Here is a 22,210-nt window from a genome sequence, read left to right on the forward strand (position 1 = left end):
GATCAAGTTCCGCTTCCGCAGGCAGGTTTTCGCTGTAGGCAAGAGCGCAAGACGCCCGACGCAGCATAGCGTCGGACCTCCCCGATGCGCATGCTCTCTAGGCGAGGCGGAGCGCGGAGGGCGGGGGAGTGGCCAGGCGCGGCGGCTGGCAGGCTCCTTCTCCCTGCATCCCCGCGCGGGAGGCTGGGGCGCGCGCGCGCTCGTTCGCGCGGCCGGCTGCGTACAGTAGTGACGGCCGCGCGGGAGCGGTCACATGACCGTAGCGGCTGCCTGTACAGTAAGGACCCAATATGGCAGCGGCGGTAGCAGTGGTAACGGCAGCAGGAGGACCGGCCGCCCCATAGACCGCCCCCCGCGCGCCACCCCCGCCGCTTCCTCTGCTTGGGTGCTCCTCCGGCCTGACTTCCCCTTTCTCCCATCTCTCCCGGCACCGCGGGAAAAACAGCGCAGGGCAGAGCAGGCAGGGAGGGCGGCCGCAGCCCGGACACGGGAGCCTCCCAGTCAGTTCAAGACCCGACATGAGGGAAAAGGGCCGTAGGAAGAAGGGCAGGACCTGGGCGGAGGCCGCCAAGACGGTAAGGAGGAGGGAGCGGACGGGAAAGCTGGGAGGATTTCGTTCTCTCGCCGCCCGCCGGTTGTAGGGGAAGGGAGGTCAGTGGCCCTGCGACCCAGCTGAGGGGGCACAAAACCGCGCGGCGAGGGCGGAGGTTAGTGTCGGGTTTGTGGTCCCTGTGGGAATGGAGGCGCCCGGCGGAAGAGGGTCGCCGCGGGGCTGTGGCTTCTCCCTGCGTCTGCGACGAGTACTCTTGGTGTTTTGAAGCTGCCTCTTGGGGTCACGACGCTCTCGCCCCCACTCTGGTAGCCCCCGCCCCGGCATGGGGAAGTCTCTTGGGCTTGCACAGTAACCGGTTCTTCTCCCTTGTGTGGCTGAAGAGCCCCCATTGGATGCAGATAGGAGAATGCTTGTGCGTGTACCCAGCCCCGGAAAGAAGAGGGGAGCGCTGGAGCTGGGTAGAATTGACCCGCTATAGCAGACACGCCGCCTGACCCCGGGCCCCTTGCCTGTCTGGGCTCCCGGATCAGGCCGGAGGTCACGAGGCTCTTGTTTTACGTTTGTTGTTGGAGCTGAAAGTGCAGGAGGTGTTTAGAAACGAAGTAACAGGTGGGACTTGTAGAATTTTTTTTTTCTGTTTCCGTAGAGACCTACTCTGAACAAGGCAGCAATGCATGGTGGGACCTGTAGTTTACCCGGCCTTGACTTTTCCGTAGCTAAAGTGATGGTGGCCTCATGAAGTTGTAATTCGTGGATAAAACCATCTTTTTTTTTTCCTTCTAAATTTATTATAACGAAATTTAGAGGTAGGTTTAAAAAAATAGAGTATTGAGGATGAGTGAGAAGTTATGTTTTATGAAAAAGTTAAAAGCGTCCACTATGTGGAAATGAAAGGTTTGGAAAAGTAAGGTTTATTCCATCTTTGAGGGTGCAGCAGAAAAGTAATAGGATATAAAACAGCATTTTGTGTTGGGAAGTGAGAAGGACTGGAGGCATTATCTTTAATGGTGAATCATGTCAGTAATACTTATACAACATGGAGAGCCCTTCTAAATGAACCTTTATTATGTGTTGTGTTTTATTTTTTAAAGGGGAGTTTTCTGAATATAAAAGTAATAAATGTTCACTGTGGGAAAACTTGTGGAAAATTATAGAATTTTAGTATAAAGAAGGAAATAAATCATGTATTTCACTTCTCAGAGCTCTGTTAACATTTGATTACCGTCCAGTCATTTTTGTTTATTTCCCCCAATCTGGGTCCTATTGTTTATTCAATCTTACACATTTGTTTTGTAAACCTTGTGCATTTGTTTTGTAAATGTTTTGTGTTAGGGGGTTGATGAGTCTTCAACTTGTATGTGTTTTAGTTGGAACTGTGAAAAAAAGTGAATAAATAAAAGCACATTTTATTTGTTGAGTGTTTTCACTTAACCATATATCTTCATAATTGTGACTGCTGGTCGTTTCTCTCTAAAGAAAAAACTCTAGAAATAGTTTTTTTGGGTGGTGGGGAAATTGGTCCTTCACAAAAGACTATTTTACTTTGTTCTACTTGATCAATACTACCTCAGGACCTCTTTTATTTTATTTTATTTTATTTTATTTTATTTATTTTTTTTTTTTGCGGTACGCGGGCCTCTCACTGTTGCGGCCCCTCCCGTTGTGGAGCACAGGCTCTGGACGTGCAGGCTCAGCGGCCATGGCTCACGGGCCCAGCCGCTCTGTGGCATGTGGGATCTTCCCGGACCAGGGCACGAACCCATGTCCCCTGCATCGGCAGGCGGACTCTCAACCACTGCGCCACCAGGGAAGCCCAGGACCTCTTTTATTTAAGGAAGGATGGTAAATTTTATTTATAGGTAAGCAGATCCCAACTCTAATTATGTTAATTAATTTTAAGTCTCTAGGATGTCATGAGTACTTTTTGAATTATCTCTTTGGATAAAATAGTCATTGAGAGATTGTGACAGGAAAAATTTGTATCTACTGTTTAGATTTTCCTATAATAAATTAGTATATTTGCCCATTTATAATAAATATTTCAAGCCTTAACTAGTTATGTGAAAGTATTTAGAAAATATAAAGACTAGTTTAATCAATAGAGCTCTGAGTTCTGAAGGGATTAGTATATTAGTGGCTTGGTGTTTTTATTTGATTCTGGCAAATGTATAAGACTTCAGTCTAAATAAAAATGAATTTTAGAAAGAGGATGGTGACACTAAAACTTTTTTTCTTTTTTCTAGTAGCCAAAATCTAGAAAACACTCTATTCTTTTCTTTCTTTTTTTAACATCTTTATTGGAGTATAATTGCTTTACAATGTTGTGTTAATTTCTGCTGTATAACAAAGTGAATTAGCTATATGTATGCATATATCTGCATATCCCCTCCCTCTTGGACCTCCCTCCCACTCTCTCTTTCCCACCCCTCTAGGAGGTCACAAAGCACCGAGCTGATCTCCCTGTGCTAGGCAGCTGCTTCCCACTAGCTATCTGTTTTACATTTGGTAGTGTATATCTGTCAATGCTACTCTCTCACTTCGTCCCAGCTTACCCTTCCCCCTCCCCGTGTCCCCAAGTCCATTCTCTACGTCTGAGTCTTTATTCCTGTCCTGCCCCTAGGTTCATCAGAACCACTTTTTTTTTTTTTTAGTTTCCATATATATGTGTTAACATACGGTATTTGTTTTTCTCTTTCTGACTTACTTCACTCTGTATGACAGACTCTAGGTCCATCCACCTCACTACAAATAACTCAATTTTGTTTCTTTTTGTGGCTGAGTAATATTCCATTGTATATATGTGCCACATCTTCTTTATCCATTCATCTGTCGATGGACACTTAGGTTGCTTCCATGTCCTGGCTATTGTAAATAGAGCTGCAATGAACATTGGGGTACATGTCTCTTTTTTTTTTTTTTTTTTTTTTTTGCGCATGCGGGCCTCTCACTGTTGTGGCCTCTCCCGTTGCGGAGCACAGGCTTCGGATGCGCAGGCTCAGCGGCCATGGCTCACGGGCCCAGCCGCTCTGCGGCATGTGGGATCTTCCCAGACCGGGGCACGAACCCGTGTCCCCTGCATCGGCAGGCGGACTCTCAACCACTGCACCACCAGGGAAGCCCCCTACATGTCTCTTTTTGAATTATGGTTTTCTCAGGTCTATGTCCAGTAGTGGGATTGCTGGGTCATATGGTACTTCTATTTTTAGTTTTTTAAGGGACCTCCATACTGTTCTCCATAGTGGCTGTATCAATTTACATTCCCACCAACAGTGCAAGAGGGTTCCCTTTTCTCCACACCCTCTCCAGCATTTATTGTTTGTAGATTTTTTGATGATGGCCATTCTGGAACACTCTACTCTTTTTTGTTTGTTTTACCATCTATAAAGTGAAGGATTAAAGTAAACCTCAGTGTTGAAAAGGTTTCTGTTTGTAGGAGGAATAGGTAGAAGTGAATATGAAAGGTATAGATAAAAGTATATCTTTTAATATTTTCAGATGCAGAATAATGAGATCAGAAAATTAGTGGTTTGACAAATGGAAAGTTTAACTTTGACCTAAATTAGGAAACTGTGTATGTTTATAAGATCAAGAGGACCAGGAGAAGTAAGTCTTAAACTTATTTCATAGGCATTAAGGTCAGATGTTCTAGGAACAGTTTCAGAAAGGATATATTAAAATTATTTACTGAGTATAGGTAGTATCTGCTTCTTATTTCATTGTGTTCTTGGCACCTGCATTGTAGAGCTGTCCTGTTTTAGGGAGCATTATTAAAATGGGGTTGTATTCCTGACCAATGATATAGCAACAGATAAATAAAATTATTCATTCAATAATATATATGTATATATACATACATGATTTGGAGTGTTGTGTATATGTGAGAGAGCTATACAAATTGATGTAAGATAGCTATGAACAATCTGAAAAAGCAAAATAAGATTCATAATTATTATATAATTATAAAATTATGCCAAAAGGCTGATTAAATGTAGAGTGTAGACTTCCAGTAGCTAAGGACACCAGACAGAGACATAATGGGGTTGAGATTCAACTGAACTTGAATGCTCATTCACATTCACTACACTGGATTGTGTCCCTACTGATCTTATATATGTCTCATATAAATACACTAGTTATAAAAAGCATTATTCAAGTATTTAATTAAGTCTTACTTTTTATTATGATTTTTTTTTTATTTTTGGCCGCGCCCCATGGCTTGCAGCATCTCAGTTTCCCAATCAGGGACTGAACCCAGGCCATGGCCGTGAAATCCTGGAATCCTAACCACCAGGCCACCAGGGAACTCCCATTACATGTTTTAAATTTTAAAGGTGGCAGTGATGGTGGTGATGAAGTGATTTGGATGAGAGATCTGTAGTATAGTGTTTGGTGCAATTTAAATAGAAAAATTTGTAGTAAGCCAGAGATATTGAGAACCATTACACTGACTTTAGAACTATGTTCAAAGTTCTGCTCATTCTTTTTAAAAAGACAAAAGAAAACATTGTATCATGTAAACAGTTGGCGACATCCCTGAGGAATTTAGCTGTTTTTGCAAAGCAGAGCTTTTGAAATAGTATAATCTTGATGATACCATTTTCTTTTTGATTTTTCCCTTGTCACCCACCACAACTAGGGCAGCATTAAAAGGGAAAGATGTCTTTTTAGGACAAGTTTGTTGTGATTGCAGATGCAAGGGGCAGAGAGGCAGACCTTAGAGATTGCACTAGAGGTACCTTTGCATATCTTTGGGGAGTGAAGTGGTCAAAGTATAAGTGAAGTATGGGTGTTAGAGATGAGGAGCACAGCAGATCTTTAGCATGTGATTTGTAGACTGAAGAAAAAGTGGTTTTTATGTTTGTGTTTCTATGTAGACTTCACTTAGTGGTTAATACTATTTTGAAAGCACATAGGTTTTTATTTATGTTATTTACCTGAAGTCATTTAACTTTAGGGAATAAGTTGGAAAATAGAAAGTTTCTATTAAAGGAGTAACTCATGTGCTAATTATTTTATAGAGGAAGTATCGAAAACAGAAAAGAATTACTTAAAAGTAAAATGATAAAATATATGTAATGATTAGAAAGAAAAACATCTGAAAATACACTTTAGAAAAAACAGACGTATTAAGTTAGAAATTTTCAGTACTCTTAATCTTTACCATGAGTAATTTTCTTCTGCTAGGCGTATGGCTGGGCCTGGTAATATCTTCTTGGATCTATATTGACTAGGCCAGAGTCCTTGTATGTCTGTATTTGTATTATATTTATAGTTGTATTGGAATCTCCAGGAGAGAGTGTGCATCTTGGAAAAACATATTAAAGAAATCTATTCTTTTGTAATGTTATTTGTTTGTTTGTTTATTTATTTTTGGCTGCATTGGGTCTTCGTTGCTGCTCACGGGCTTTCTCTAGTTCCGGCGAGTGGAGGCTACTCTCCGTTGTGGTGTGAGGGCTTCTCATTGGGGTGACTTCTTTTGTTGTGGAGCACGGACTCTAGGCACGTGGGCTTCAGTAGTTGTGGCACGTGGGCTCAGTAGTTGTGGCTCGCGGGCTCAAGAGTGCAAGCTCAGTATTTGTGGTGCACGGGCTTAGTTGCTCAGCAGCACGTGGGATCTTCCAGGATCAGGGATCGAACCCGTGTCCCCTGCATTGGCAGGCAGACTCTTAACCACTGCGTCACCAGGGGAGCCCCTACATTATTTTTAATTTCAGCTTTATTGAGGTATAATTGATATAAAATTATAAGAGATACATTTATGAAATTGCTATCTGCAAGTCTGTTTGTGCTCAGTGATTTGATGTAACATTCTTTGCTTGAGTGATTTTCATTCTTGCCTTAATGTTGAAGTAAAGTTCCCCTGTGTTTTGCTCTTGAATTTTGTATTATTTTCGGTTCATCTTTCCTTCTGTCCTGTTCTCATGATCCTGTCTTGAAAGCCCAGAAACTAAGGAAAAGGAAGGGAAAAAACATCTTTTTTGATCACACATTTCTGTGAGAGGTGCTGCTACTGCAACTCCTAGAATTATGACAGGAGCTGAGAAAATGATGTCAGATTTGCAGAAGACCTTGCTGTTTCCTCATCCACAAAATCTACTTTTAAAAGGCTGTGCAATTTTGCTGTCTGTGAAAGGGCATTATATTTTCACTACAAAAGCTGTCTGGGAGGAGGCCACTGTGTGTGGAAGATATAACTACAGGGAACTGATCAGTAAGGTTTGTTAAAACTTGCTATCTTTGTCCTTTTTACAAAAGCCTCTGAATTCCCCTCTAGTTCTGTTTTCTTTCTTTCCATATCTCATAGAGGCCATCCTCATAGTTTGTAGTATTGTGCAATTTAGTATTTTTAGTACAGTTTGATTTATCCTGTTTTTAGTGTTTTTTACAAGGTTATTGAATATACTTAGTTTTAGAACTCTTTAGATATGACTTAAAAACAACAGTGTTTAAATTGAGTTACTGTTACAGTTATATAGGCTCATTATTTTTTAAAAAGTAGAACAGTATGTAGAGATTTAGTCTTGGATGAGTCACTGTACTGAAAATAGGGATTAAGTGAAAGTCTGCCTACACAAATATTGAAAATAATTTAGTTACCAAACAAATTAACTATAGTTATAGTTGATAGTTTGAATACAGCTTTCTGGACTTTTAAACTTGTATGTAGAAATATGTATAAACATGTATACCTATCTATATTTTATATACAGTTCTTCAATTTGCATTCTTTATGAATGTCAAGAATGCCTTTTAATGCCACTACTTATGTATCTGTTTCATTCTTCTTAATGATTTCTTAATGTTCCATTGTTTTTAGATGTACCATCATTTAAAATAGTCATTTATAGTTTTTTTTCCCCTTTTGTAACAGACACTTCAGTGTATATATCTGGGCGTATGTGTATGCACATTTGTGTGAATGGAATAGTTAAGATAAAGAGTTTGTGAACTTGAGTTAGTGGCAGTTTATATTCCCCTCCAAAATTTTGAAGGTTCTTGTTTTTTCCCACTTTTCTCTGTTATCCAAGAAATCTATCAGTCTTTACTCTTTGCCATTTTGATATATTAACAAAGTATTTCTTTCGTTATTTTGTTCAGTAGAACTTGATGGAAATGTTCTATATCTGTGCTGTCCAGTGCACTAGCCACTAGTCACATGTGGCCATTGAGCACTTGAAATGTGGCTAGTTTGACGAAGGAACTGAATTTTGAATTTTATTTAATTTTAATTCATTTAAGCGTAAATAGCCACATTTGTTTAGTGGCTACTATTATAGAGTAACTTCCTACGCTTATTGACTGTTTGTATATTTTTCAGTAAACTTGTCTGTTCAGATCTTTTGCACTTTTTTTTTTTTTTGCTTCCTGGTCGTTTTTTTACTAATTTCTAAGAGTGCTTTGTAGGTTAAGGAAACTGGCCCTTTGTCATATGTGTCACAGATCTCTTTCCCATTTTTGGCTTTTGACTTGATTTATGTAGGGTTTTTTTTTATTCTGCCAGACATTTTTTATGTTTTTAAAATATTTATTTATTTATTTATTTATGACTGTGTTGGGTCTTTGTTGCTGCGCGTGGGCTTTCTCTAGTTGCGGCGATCGGGGGCTACTCTTCGTTGTGGTGCACAGGCTTCTCATTGTGGTGGCCTCTCTCGTTGCAGAGCACGGGCTCTAGGCGTGTGGGCTTCAGTAGTTGTGGCATGCAGGCTCAGTAGTTGTGGCACACAGGCTTAGTTGCTCTGCGGCATGTGGTATCTTCCTGGACCAGGGCTCGAATCCGTGTCCCCTGCATTGGCAGGCAGTTTCTTAACCACTGCGCCACCAGGGAAGCCCGACATTTTTTCTGTTAATGTAAATAAATTTACCAATCTTTACCTTTCGTGCTTTTCTAGGTTTTGAGTCCTATTAAGAAAAGCTTTCTCAAAGATTATAAGTTGAGTGCTTTTAAAGAAAATAGCCGTGAAGGTATATCTTCCCCAAATAAAATACATATTTTACTGTGGACAAGTAGGAGGAAATTCAGTTTATATATGTTAGTAAGTCTGTGCTCCTTGAAGGCAGAGACTTCTAAATGTTTCTACCTGCAGAGCTTAACTTGCTTTCTTGTACATAAGTGCTAAATCTTTGTTCACCATTTTTTATTGGATATGAACGAGAAGACACTGTTCTCACATTCAAGAGAGCACAATTTGAGTAAAATTAGTCAACTATATTAAGTATTGTTTGCCAGGAAAACTGGTTGAATATCTTTTTATTTATTTTTATTTTATTTTTATTTTTTTTTTTGCGGTACGTGGGCCTCTCACTGTTGTGGCCTCTCCTGTTGCAGAGCACAGGCCCTGGACGCACAGGCCCAGCGGCCATGGCTCACAGATCTAGCCACTCCGTGGCATGTGGGATCTTCCTGGACCAGGGCACGAACCCGTGTCCCCTGCATCGGCAGGCGGACTCTCAACCACTGCGCCACCAGGGAAGCCCGGTTGAATATCTTTTTTGTGAAAAAAAGAAAGAAAGAAAGTTATTTCAAGACACACCAAGGTATTTGCCTCCCAAGACCCTTTTGAATTACATTTGGACATAGGGAAGTTTCTGTGATAATTCTTACTTCTGACCTTGCTTGACAAAAACTAAAATAGGTTAATGTTAAATACAGATGTACTTAGTCCTGGGCATCAAGGGACATTGTAAACCTTATTAATTATAGCGTCTTCTCAGTAATTTGATCTGTTTTAGTAAAAAATTATGTTGTGAAAGACTTTTCATTTGAAAATTCTTTGGCTGCTGACATTTAGCAGTTGATACTACATTTAGAATGGACTTTCATTGGAGTTCAGAGCTTGGGATGGCCCAAATCATCTTGAATCTTTAACCCACTGATGTCTGAATTATTCAGTAGCTGGTTTAGCCATATTCAGTTTCAAATAAAGTGCTTAATGGTGTTAGTAACTTATTCTAAATAGTAACATAAAAATTTTAATGTGTTGCTATTGATTTATAGTGATTAGTTTCCTATATGATTTGAGTGGTTCTGACAAATTTTGTAAGTTTAAATGGATGGTACCCATGAAATGGGTTGATATTTTAGGAAAGGTTTTCTCTTTTACATTGTGTGTGGGGGAGAGAGAGAGAGGGAGAAAGAAGATGTCAAAAAGAGATGGATTACAAGATAAAGATAATAGAAGAACACTTTTCATGTATATCATTAATCACCTATGAAAGACATAATGAGGAATATAGGACTGTTTTTTTTGGCTGAGCCATGCAGCCTGAGGGACCTTATTTCCCCAACCAGGGTTCGAACCTGTGCCCCCTGCATTGGGAGCGTGGAGTATTAACCACTGGACCACCAGGGAAGTCCCAGGACTATTTTTAATAGCAACTTGGGGATAACCTTAACAATCTGGATCTGATCTTGGCTGTTTAATTTATTGAGTTTATTGTGTCAGCTTGAATAAGTTATTTAAACCAGTGCTCAAACATTAATGTGTAAAAGAATCATCTGGGGAGCTTATTATAATGTAGATCATTATTCAGTAGGTCTGCAGTGTAGCCAGAGATTCTACATTTGTAACAAGTTCACAGGTGATGGTGGTGGTTTGGTCTAAGAGCCACATTTGGAGTTGTAGGGATCACACTAAGTGTTCTCAATTTCCCCAAACTGTAAAATAGAGATAATAATAGAATTTACCATTTGGAGTGTTAGGTGATTAGGCTAGAATGTGTGAAAAGTTCTTTGTACAATGCCTGGTATGTTGTAAGCACTGTTTGTTAATATTACTGAAAAATTAGTAAATGTAGATCATTTGATGTTTCTGAATGGGGGAACTAAATATTGTAAAGATGTTATTTCTTAGCAGATAGGTGCAGAGATTTGAAACAGTTCTAATGAAAAGCCTTCTAACCTCAGGGACCCCATTTGCCACTTGTTTCCCAAGGTCAATGTGGAATCACACAGAGACCTAAACTAGCTATGGACAAGTTTGGGAACCTACTGAAAGATCCATCTCATGCTTTAGGAGATTCTGCCCCAAATCTCACTCTCTTGACTTATACTTTGTGAACTGCTGTGGAGAAAGGCATGTGGCAAGGCATGGCAGGCAGCCTCTGGTTGCTGAATGGCTCCTGGCCAAAAGTCAGCAAGAAAACAGAGAGGGACTAAAACCTGCCAACAAGTAAGCTTCGTGGTAAGCGTGGAAAAGAACACAAGCCCAAGCCTCAGATAAGTTCACAGTCCCAGCTGTCACCTCAGTTTCAGCTCAGTGAGACCCTAAGTAGAAGCCCTGCTGACCCATGCCCAGAATCCTGAGGCAGAGAACTGTGAGATAACTTCGTATTGTTTTCACCTTTTATAATACAATATAATCAAAAAATAAATTTGTGTTGTTGAGGCTGGATAATAGCAAACTAAAAGTATTACCGAAATTTGGTGGAGGAGGGAACATGGTACGGTTGGTCTCAGGGAGGGTTTGGCCTGGGTATTCAGGGGTGAATATGGATAAGGGTATTCCAGGCAGAAGAAAGACTGAAAAAATGCAGCATATGTTTTATGCATGCTATTTACCTTTGAGTATTGTGAAGTGTAGGAAAAGAAAAGGCCAGAAAAGGTAAGCTGGGACTAAAATGTTGTGAGTTGTGCAAATTGGGCGGACAAATATTTTTATTCTAGGAGTTGTAGAGCGTTTTTATGCAGGCAGTAACATCTGTGTTTTGGGCCATTTGTGGGGTATATTGTAGAGAGCTGAAGAATCTAGCTATGGCGAGGTTATAAGGGTTAGAGTGAGACTCTCTTGAGTTAGAAGGATGGGTGGGAGTATACTTTTTTTTTTTCTCCTCATTTTATACCTATTCTCTGTACATCTATCCCACCTACAGGTCTCCAACAGAAGCCTGTAGTTAAGTTCTGCCAGTCTCCTGAAGTTTTCATAAATACAGGAGGTTCTGGAATGCTCTTCAACACAACAGAATTGTATGATTCTTGAGAGGAAAAAACAAAGTAAATTCTTTCCCCAGTTATTCTAGCTCATGTTGATTTTTCTTTTCTCCGAATTCTCATACCACTGTTCTTTCCATTCTACTATCCTACGTGCCGCTGGTCTTCAGGTTTGTTGAGGCGGTGGAATCAATCAGGAATCTGTGTTGCACAACTCCAGCGGGATCCATTCATATTTACATATTGTATTTATGTGAATATTGCTTCCTGGAGTTGTGCACCACAGTGGCTCTGGGTTCCATGATGCTTTTTGTGAAAACATCATTAAATATTTGTGACCACACCATTAAATATTGATATATTTATTTCTGATAAAAGGTAAGAATAGTTTGGCCAGGAGAAAACCTATTACAAGTTTGTGATAGGAAAGTCACACCTTGAGAACAGATGGGTGGGCTGCAAGAAGGGCATCTTTTCCAATCTTTCATTTAGTATTGGATTTGCTTCATGTGTACTTCCCAGGTCTGTTTCCTGGCAGACAAGAGGTGGTAGCAAATGACAGAGGTTTAATGAAAATGTTTCCTATTAGCTGTATATTTTTTGTGAACACTTATTACCAGGTTGAGAAAGTTCCCTTTTATTTCTAGTTTGCTGAGAGTTTTTGTCATGAATGGATGTTGAATTTTGTCAAATGCTTTTTCTGAATCAATTGATCATTTGCTTTACTTTTTAGACTTTTAATATGGTGGATTACATGGATTTTCAAATTTTGAATTCCCTTGCATTCCTGGGGAAAGAAACCTCACTTGGTTGTGGTGTATTACACTTTTTATACATTGCCAGATTGGATTTGTTGAGGACATTTATGGTTATGTTCACGAGGGATATTAATTTGTAGTTTTCTTCTATTGTCTCTGTCTGGCATTGTCTCTGTCAGGATAGTGCTGATGTCATAAAAAAGGAAGTCTTCCTTCCTATTCTATTTCCTGAAAGAGATTATAGTTGATCATCACTATTCATGGATTCAGTACAGTTGACCCTTGAACAACTCAGGTGTTAGGGGCGCCAACCCTCTGCACAGTCAAAAATCCTTGACTAATTTGTAGACGGCCCTCCATATGAGCGGTTCTTCCATATCCATGGTTCCTCATCCATAGGTTCAACCCCCTTGAATCGTGTAGTACTGTAGTATTTACTGTTGAAAAAATTCCACATATAAGTGGACCTGTGCAGTTAAACCTGTGTTGTTCGAGGGGCAAGTGTATTTGTGAATTCACCTGCTTGCAAAAATATACTCCTAACCCCAGACAGTACTCGGCACTTTTGTCCATTCATGGACATTTGCTGCATGGCAAAACAGTTGTCACCTGACACTGAGGTCTCTGCTGAAGTCGAACAAGGTGATCTTCTGCCTTTTCATTTCAGCTCTCATAGTGAAAATGTGTCCTTTTTGTGGTCTATTCAGTGCAATGGTGTTTGCATTTTTGTGCTTTTTGTTGGTGCTCTCACTATTTAAAATGGCTCCCAAGTATAGTACTGAACTGCTGTCTAGTATTCTTAAGTGCAAGAAAGCTGTGATGTGCCTTATGGAGAAAACACCTGTGTTAGATAAACTTTGTTTAGGCATGAGTTACAGTGCTTTTGGCCATGAGTTTTAAGTCAGTGAGTCAATAATATGTATTAAGTATCTTGAAACAGAAACACACATAAAGACAAGGTTATGTATTGATCAGTTGACAAAAATATGGCCAGAGGCTTGCAGGAACCTAACTCTGTATTTCATCTAGGAGTGATGCTTCAGTATTTGCTAATTTAGTGTTCATGGTGACTTTATAGAACATAACTGTTGTGAATAATGAGAATAGACTGTATGTACAACTGGTGTTATTTCTTCTTTAAATGTTTGATAGAGTTCACCAGTGAAACATTCTGGGGTCTGGAGATTTCTTTTGTGGAAGCCTTTTAACTATGAATTCAATTTCTTGTATAATTGTAGAGCTATTCAGGTTATCTGTGTCTTCTTGGGTAAGTTTGAGTAGTTTGTGGTTTTCTAGGAATTGGTCCATTTCGTTTAAGTTGTTGAGTTTATGTCTGAGGTTTGTAGTATTTCCTTATCGTTCATAGTCTGTAGTAATATATCCCCTCTTTATTCTTAATAACTGGTAATTTGTCTTTTCCCATTTTTTTCCGCTAGAGATTTATCAGGTTTTTTTTAACCAATTGAAAGAACCAGCTTTTGGTTTCATTAATTTTTCTCTCTTTTTCTATTTTCACTCTTATTGATATTTACTATCTTTATTATTATTAGTGGTCACTTTTCATTCTCCCCTCCTACCAGCCTCTGGTAACCACTAATCTACTTTCTGTGTCTGTGGGTCTGCCTATTCTGGACAGTTCATGTAAATGGAGTCGTACAGCATGTGGCCTTTTGTGTATGGCTTCTTTCACTTGGCATAATGTTTTCAAAATTCATCCATATTGTAGCATGTATCCTTTTTATGGCTGAATAATATTCCATCATATGGATATACCACGTTTTATTCTCTTCATCAGTTGATGGATATTTGGATAGTTTATACTTTTTGGCTATTATGAATAATGCTGCCATGAACATTTCATGTACAACTTTTTGTGTCAACATATGTTTAATTCTTTTTGGTATATAGGAGTGGCATTGCTAGGCCATATGTTAACTCTACGTTTAACTTTTTGAGGAATTACCAAACTGTTTACCATATCAGCTGAACAATTTTACAGCACTACCAGCAATGTTTGAGGGTTCTAATTTCTCCTTGCCAACACTTGTTGTTTTCCTTTTTTTTCCCTAAAATAATTATATCCGTTCTAGGGGATGCGAACTGTATTTTCCTAATGAATAATGATATTGAGCATCTTTTCATGTACCTACTGGCCATTTGTGTGTGTATATATATATATATATATATATATATATATTTTTTTTTTTTTTTCGGTACGCGGGCAGAGCTGTCACTGTTGTGGCCTCTCCCGTTGCGGAGCACAGGCTCCGGACGCGCAGGCTCAGTGGCCATGGCTCACGGGCCCAGCCACTCCGCGGCACACGGGACCCTCCCAGACCGGGGCACGAACCCGTGTCCCCTGCATCGGCAGGCGGACTCTCAACCACTAAGCCACCAGGGAAGCCCTTGTATATCTTTTTTTTGAGAAATATCTGTTCATATCCTTTGCCCATTTAAAAATTGGATTATTTGTCTTTTTGCTGATTTCTAAGAATTCTTTATATACTGCATACAAGTCCCTTATCAGACACATTATTTGCAAATATTTTTTCCATTCTGTGTGTTGTTCTTTCACTTTCTTTTTTTTTTTTTTTTTTTTTTTTTTTTTTTGCGGTAGGCGGGCCTCTCACTGTTGTGGCCTCTCCCCTTGCAGAGCACAGGCTCCGGATGCGCAGGCTCAGCAGCCATGGCTCACGGGCCTAGCCACTCTGCGGCATGTGGGATCTTCCCAGACCGGGGCACGAACCCGTGTCCCCTGCATCGGCAGGCGGACTCTCAACCACTGCGCCACCAGGGAAGCCCCTCTTTCACTTTCTTGATATGTCCTTTGGCACACAAATTTTTAAATTTTGAGTAAGGGTTTATTTTTTAAATTTAATCATTAGATAATTTCTGTTTCTCTATTTTCATGTTTACTCACTCTTTTGTTATTAATTCATCCAGTGACGTTTTGTTTTGGTTTGGTTATTTTTCAGTTCAAAAATTTCCTATTGGGGCTTCCCTGGTGGTGCAGTGGTTGAGAGTCCACCTGCCGATGCAGGGGACGCGGGTTCGTGCCCTGGTCCGGGAGGATCCCACATGCCGCAGAGCGGCCGGGCCCGTGAGCCATGGCCGCTGAGCCTGCGCGTCCGGAGCCTGTGCTCCGCGGAGGGAGAGGCCACAGCAGTGAGAGGCCAGTGTACCGCAAAAAAAAAAAAAAAAAAAAAAAAAAAGTTTCCGTTTGGTTTTTCTTTATATCTTCTACTTCGATGAAACTTTGTATCTTTCCCTTCATTTCAAGCATGTTAACCCTTGGAGCATTTTTATAATAGCTGCTTTATTTATTTATTTATTTGGTTGCACCGGGTCTTAGTTGCAGCAGGTGGGCGTTGCGGCTTGTGCTTTTTTTTTTTAATTGAAGTATAGTTGATTTACAATGTTGTGTCAGTTTCTGGTGTACGGCAAAGTGATTCAGTTATCCACATCTATATTTAAATACTTTTATTTATTTATTATTTTTGGCTCCATTGGGTCTTTGTTGCTGCGTGCGGGCTTTCTCTAGTTGTGGCTACCCGGGGCTACTCTTTGTTGTGGAGCACGGGCTTCAGTAGCTGTGGCTCACGGGCTCCAGAGTGCAGGCTCAGTAGTTGTGGTCCCCTGGCTTAGTTGCTCAGTGGTATGTGGGATCTTCCTGGACCAGGGCTCAAACCCGTGTCCCCTGCATTGGCAGGTGAATTCTTAACCACTGCGCCACCAGGGAAGCCCTATATTTATATATATTCATTTTCATATTCTTTTCCATTATGGTTTATTACAGGATATCGAATATAGTTCCCTGTGCTGTATAGTAAGACTTTGTTTTTTATCTACTTTATATATAGTAGTTTGTATCTGCTAATCCCAAACTCCTAATTTATCCCTCCCTTACCCCCTTTCCTCTTTGGTAACCAGAAGTTTGTTTTCTATGTCTGAGTCTGTTTTGTAAGTAAGTTCATTTGAGTCATATATAATAGCTGCTTTAAAGTCTTTGTGAAACATTTCCAGTATCAGTGTTATTTTGTTTGTGTCTTTATTTTCTTTTCCTAAGCAAGTTGAGATTTTCCTTGTGTACCAAATTTAGATTGTATTCCGGCCATTTTGAATATTGTATAATTGATGCTCTGGGTCTTGTTTAAGTTCTGTGGAGAATGTTAATAGTTTTGTTTTAGCAAGTAGTTGACTGAATTGGTCAGGTCAGGTTCTGACCTGTGGGTTGTCCGTTCTTTGGGTTGTTGTTTCAATGTCAGTTAAGTTTTCAAAGCCTTTTTAGTGATGTTTGGATTTGTCCCTGTGTGTACCATCAGTGGACTGTCTGGGATTTGGGTGGTGGTCTTGCCCATGGGTTGTGAAACCATGGCCTGTGGGCTAAATCCAGCCCACTGCCTGTTTTCAAAAATAAAATTTTACTGGAACGCAGCCATGCCCATTTGTTTATGTATTTTTTGTGGGTGCTTTCATACTATAATAGTCATAGTTAAGCAGTTGCAACAGAGACTGTTGGGCCCACAAAACCTTAAATTTACTATATGGTCCTTTATAGAAAAGGGTTGCTGATCCCTCATCTATCCCATAGTCAGTTCTCAAAGACTTTCTGTACTTCTTAGGGTTCAATCCATGTATCCACAGCTCAGGTGTTAGCCAAGGAGTTCATAAGCAACTTTAAGGGAGTTCTTTTCTCCTCTTTTCCTGAGTTCTTTTCTCTGCAGTCTTCCCAGTACTTTCAGATTCCCTGGGGGCTCCCCTTTTTCATTTATTTGGCCAGAAATTTGGGGCTTTCTTTATCCCACTCCTCTGTGTACTTCCTACAACTATGCCTCCCTCAGGCCAAGCAGCAGGAGACGTGAGAGGGGAAAAGAGCATAGTTCCTTTGATTGGAGGGGAAGATTTCCCTCCTTCAGAGTTTTGGGCATCTGCTTTCTCCGTTGCTGTTGTTGCCACAGGATTACTTGGGTTTTGAGGTACAAGAGAACGGAAAAATTAAAAATAGAAGAAAGAAAGAAAATGAGGAAGCTTCTGTTCTGTCTCTGAGCATTTTGAGACACCTGTCCTGATGGAACACTCTCTGTCCACACTGATGCCCATTTCCAGGTTTTGGGCTGTGGTGAGTTCGGATTGAGATACTGGAGGGGAAAAATTGCTAACATCATTGCCAGTTTGGAGGTACTTTGCATTCAGGTGTTTCTCAATCTGCCTGCTACTATTTATTAATACTTTGTTGGGACTTCCATGGTGTCCCAGTGGTTAAGAATCCACCTGCCAATGCAGGAGACACGGGTTCGAGCCCTGGGCCAGGAAGATCCCACATGCTGCGGAGCAACTAAGCCTGCGAGCCACAACTACTGAGCCTGTGCTCTACAGCCCGTGAGCCACAACTACTGAGCCCATGAGCCCTAGAGCCTGTGCACCTAGAGCCCGTGCTCCACAACAAGAGAAGCCACTGCAATGAGAAACCCGTGCACTGCAACAAAGAGTAGCCGCTGTTCTCCGCAACTAGAGAAAGCCCGCATGCAGCAGTGGAGACCCAACGCAGCTATAAATGAATGAATGAATGAATGAATGAATAAAACATACATACATACTTTGTTGGATTTGATTTACTAATATGTATTTTGTTGAGGATTTTTGCATCAGTGTTAACGAGATAATTGGTCTGCAGTTTTCTTTTTTTATAATGTCTTTGTCTGGTTTTGATATTAGGGTATTGTTGGCCTCAGATGAGTTAGAAAGTATTCCCTCGGGTTCTGTCTTCTGGAAAAAAAATTGTAGAGAATTGGTATAATTTCTGCCTTATAATGTTTGGTAGAATTCACCAGTGAATCTATCTTAGCCTATTTTGGAGCATTATTAATTAATCATGGATTTTTTTAGATTGTCTGTTTCTTCTTGTCAAGTTTTGACAGATTATGTCTTTCAGGGAATTGGTCCGTTTTATCTAGGTTGTCAAATTTGTGGGCATTATATTCCTTTTTATTCTTTTACTGCACATGGGGTCTGCAGTGATGTCCTCTCTTTCACTTCTGATACTAGTAATTTTTCTTTCTTTTTTTTTTTATTTTAAAGCTTTAGGCTTACTGACTATATATAACTTTTCAGAGAACCAGCTTTTAGTTTTGTTGATTTTTCTCTATGGTGTCCTGTTTTCAGCTTCACTGGTTTCTGCTCTAATTTTTATTATTTCTTTCTTCTGCTTACTTTGGATTTAATTTGCTCCTCTTTTTCTAGTTTCCTAAGATGGAAGCTTAGATTATTGAATTTAGATCTTTTTCTTTTTTAATATGAATTCAATGCTGTAAATCTCTTTCTATGCCCTGCCTTTCCTGCATCTCACTAATTTTGGTAAGTTGTATTTTCATTTAGTTCATGATATTTTAAAACTTCTCTTGAGATTTCTTAACTCATATGTTATTTAGAAGTGTGTTGTTTAATGTCCATATAGTTTGGGTTTTTTCCAGGTATCTTTCTGTTACTGATTTCTAGTTTAATTCCACTGTGGCCTGGGAGCAGTCATAGCACGATTTCTGTTCTTTTAAATTTACTGAAGTGTGTTTTATGACCCAAAATGTTCTCATTCTTGGTGAATGCTCTAGTGATCTTGAGATGAAACCATTTACTTTGCAGAATCCTTAGCTGCTCCATTTAGGTTTTATAGCTGCATTCTTTGGGAGTGATAGGGTGGAATATGCTTACCCCATCTTACCTGGAATTGGAACCCATCCTATATTTTGGAGTATTTCCTGTGGAAAGATTAGAAATACAGTTACTTGTAATTTGCTATGTGGTATACTGCTTTATTTAAGGGTTGTACTAATTTATAATGCCACCAGCAGTACGTGAGATTAGTTTTGCCCCACATGGATACATTTTAAAACTAACATTTTTTGTGTAGAAGTTATAGAGAGATAGCTGGGAAGTTCATCTGTAATAGAATAATATTGCCTTACACGGTTAGGAAAGTTTAAAATATAAGTACTTAAACATATACATATTAGTCTGAAGTTTTCCCTATAAAATTTGGATTTCTCCCTGTGTTTACTTTGTCACTGCACCCTCCCTTTACCAACCTCCCTTTGTAACATGAGGTTTTTGTTTTTTTTTTTTTTAATTTCCTTTGAAAGGTAGACAAAATGGAGATGAAGAAGACATGGCTGTTGTAAAGTGAAGGAAGGCTCCAAACTAATGTACTCTGGGGTGGGGTGGAGATAACATTTTCTTCTGAAACCTTTTCTGACTTTCTCCATATAGAGACCAAGGGACATAGTATTGTTATAAATATTGTCAATTAAAAAAAAATCAGGTTCTTAGCTTTGTAAGCTAATGGAAGGAGTGGTTCTTTGGTGAGTGTCTTAGGTTGGCTTAGGATAGGATCAGTTTGCAAACACCAAATCTCAATGTCATATCATTGGAGATTCAATATATGGAACATTTAATTTAGTTAAATGTTTATTGAGGACTTACTGTATGCCAGGCATGTGGATGTAGCAGTGAAAAAATCAGGAGAAAAGAAAAGATCCTTGTCTGTATGGAACTTAATTTGTGGATGGGGGTGGAAGACGGACAACATGGTAAATAAATAAATTATATGTTTTGTTAGAGGTAAGTGCTATGGGAAAAAAATTAAGCAAGATGGCTGGGGAATGCTGGGGGAGTTTGAAGTAGTTGCAATTTTAATTGGGTATTCATGCAAGGTCTCACTGAGAAGCTGACTTTTGACCAAACATTTGAAGGAGGTGAAGGAGCAAACTTTGCAGATAGTCAGGAAAAGAGCATTCTACACAGAGGGAGCAGTCAGTATAAAGACTGAGGCAGGAGTGTGCCTTTCTTGGTCTAAGAACTGTGAGGAGGCCAGCGTAGCTAAAGTAAAGTGATTGAGGAAGAGAGATGTAGGCGATGAAATCAGGGAGGCAACGTGTTTATTGCTAGGGCTAGACTCTGTTGCCTAGAATTCTTGGTAGATTTTCCTATCTTCTTGTTACAATTTACTTTCCAGCTCCTCTCATACTGAATGTCCTGCCTAGATGACTCAAGGACTTCTGGAGTGATTCTGGATTGGCACTGGCCTGTGGAAAGGTAGTTTCCATGGGGTATCATCCTTCTCTGTTGCAGGGAATAGCCAATGTTTTCAACAAAAAAATTTGTAAAGTCCTTCAGAGGCTTTCGGAAAATTATGACATTTTTATATTAAGTTTTAACACAGCCATTATTCAGAATATATTAGCTTCCTGGTTTGTTCAGTGTTCTTTATGCTGTATTTCTACAGTAAATTACTTCTGTCTGTATTACGGCAACTAGGATCTATATGTCTGTTGGATCAAGTATTGTTGAAATTGTGTCTGACTTCCCTTCTGATGGGATAGCGGTTTTACTGTTAAAGTATTGAACACCTACCACATATATAGCAGAAGTAATGGTAGCTAACTCGAATCAAAACATGATAACAAATAGGACAGAAAAAAGGAAAACAGGCTAATTTTACTAAGCACTTGTGTATGTAAATTGTAAATACAGCAATATAATAAAGCAACACACCATGATTAATGAGAATTAATTATTCCAGGAACACAAAGCTCCTTTGTTTTTAGGAAATTATCATCAAATTATGAGGTCAAAAATGAGAAAACTATATGTAGAGATGTCAAAAATGAGAAACTATATGTAAAGATGGGTACTTGCCCAGCTCCCTAAGCAAGGATTTTATTTTCTAGACTCCCTTGTATGTAGGTGGTGCAAAGTGATGATTTTTAAAGTGAAATGTCAGCATAAATGATGTGTGTCACTTCTGGGTCAAGGTATTTAAGAGCAGGGTATGCCTGCTGAATAGAAACCAGCTGCACTGAACTGTTAATAATTTAGTTCACAGCTGAATAACTGTTTATAACTGAATTATAACTTGTATTGTGTTAAGCTAATGAAATTTTGGGATTTGGTTATAGCACCTAGTGTTACCTAACAGGTATGAGCTATATGATTATCTCACATGTCAAAAAAGCAGTTATTTAAATTCAATATCTGTTTAAAACCTTTCAATTAAAAGGAAGTGTTAAAACACATACATACCCAGGCAGGTAAGCTTAAGTAGAATTTCTTTCCCTATATGGGTGACTTAGATATAATTGACTCTGTGTTTGGTTTACTTAAATTTATTTTCCTCCTAAAACAGTAGTCTTGGGAATAGTGGAAATAAACTCAGCATATTGCCCTTTAAAAAAAAAAAAAAAGACACAACAAAACTTCCATTAGCTGACCACTATTTTTTTTGTTTTTTGAGTTTGGGCAGAAAGATGCTTTTATAACATAAAGACTGTTTTTTAGCCTAATAGCCAGCATGATAATGGTGGTGAAACACTAGAGACAAACAGTGGAAAAATTAGAACTACGACAAGAAAACTTGCTATCACTACTTTTCTTTAGCATTGTTTTAGAAGTTGTAGCCAGTGTAGTTAGGCATGAAAAATAAATGAGGTGTAAGGAAGAAAAAAAGTATTGCTGTTTGCAGTTATTATGATTGCTTATTTAGAAATCCCAAAAGAATCAACTAAAAATCTGTTAGAGGTTTACATAAGAGTTCAGAAGGGTGATTGTTAAGTAAACATATAAATAGAGTTCCTATATGCCAATAATTAACAAAAATATTATGAAAAATATATTTAGGAATATGTTGAATAAGAAATACACAGGGTCTAGGTGAAGGAAATAAAAATCCTGGGAAAGGATGGAAAAATTGAAGAGTGCCAGTTTACACCTGGATTGGAAGAATCATTATGATGAAGATTTTAGTTCTTGTCAAGTAAATTTGTAAATTTAAAGCAATTCCACTCTGACAAAACAAATCAAAAGTTCATTTGGGTTAGAATATATATACATATATATATATATATATATATATATATATATATATATATTTTTTTTTTTTTTTTTTTTTTTTTTTTTTTTTTTGCGGTACGCGGGCCTCTCACT

The 22,210-nt window shown here is 39.1% G+C and overlaps 1 protein-coding gene across 2 annotated transcripts in view; it reads left to right on the plus strand.

The window, feature by feature from the left end:
- The first annotated feature begins 202 nt into the window (after nt 1–202).
- ASXL2 (ASXL transcriptional regulator 2) overlaps nt 203–22,210 on the plus strand; it is a 131,051-nt gene continuing 109,043 nt past the window's right edge. Inside the window, exon 1 of one of the 2 annotated variants that reach the window (XM_081253600.1) lies at nt 203–575. In XM_081253600.1, coding sequence (XP_081109726.1) covers nt 519–575 — 57 coding nt within the window. In that variant the 5' untranslated portion in view covers nt 203–518. The remainder of the gene's footprint in view (nt 576–22,210) is intronic. The other variant, XM_081253601.1, reaches the window with a different exon arrangement.

Source organism: Mesoplodon bidens (assembly GCF_964165515.1).
Source record: "Mesoplodon bidens genome assembly, chromosome: 14".
NCBI classification, from domain to species: domain Eukaryota; kingdom Metazoa; phylum Chordata; class Mammalia; order Artiodactyla; family Ziphiidae; genus Mesoplodon; species Mesoplodon bidens.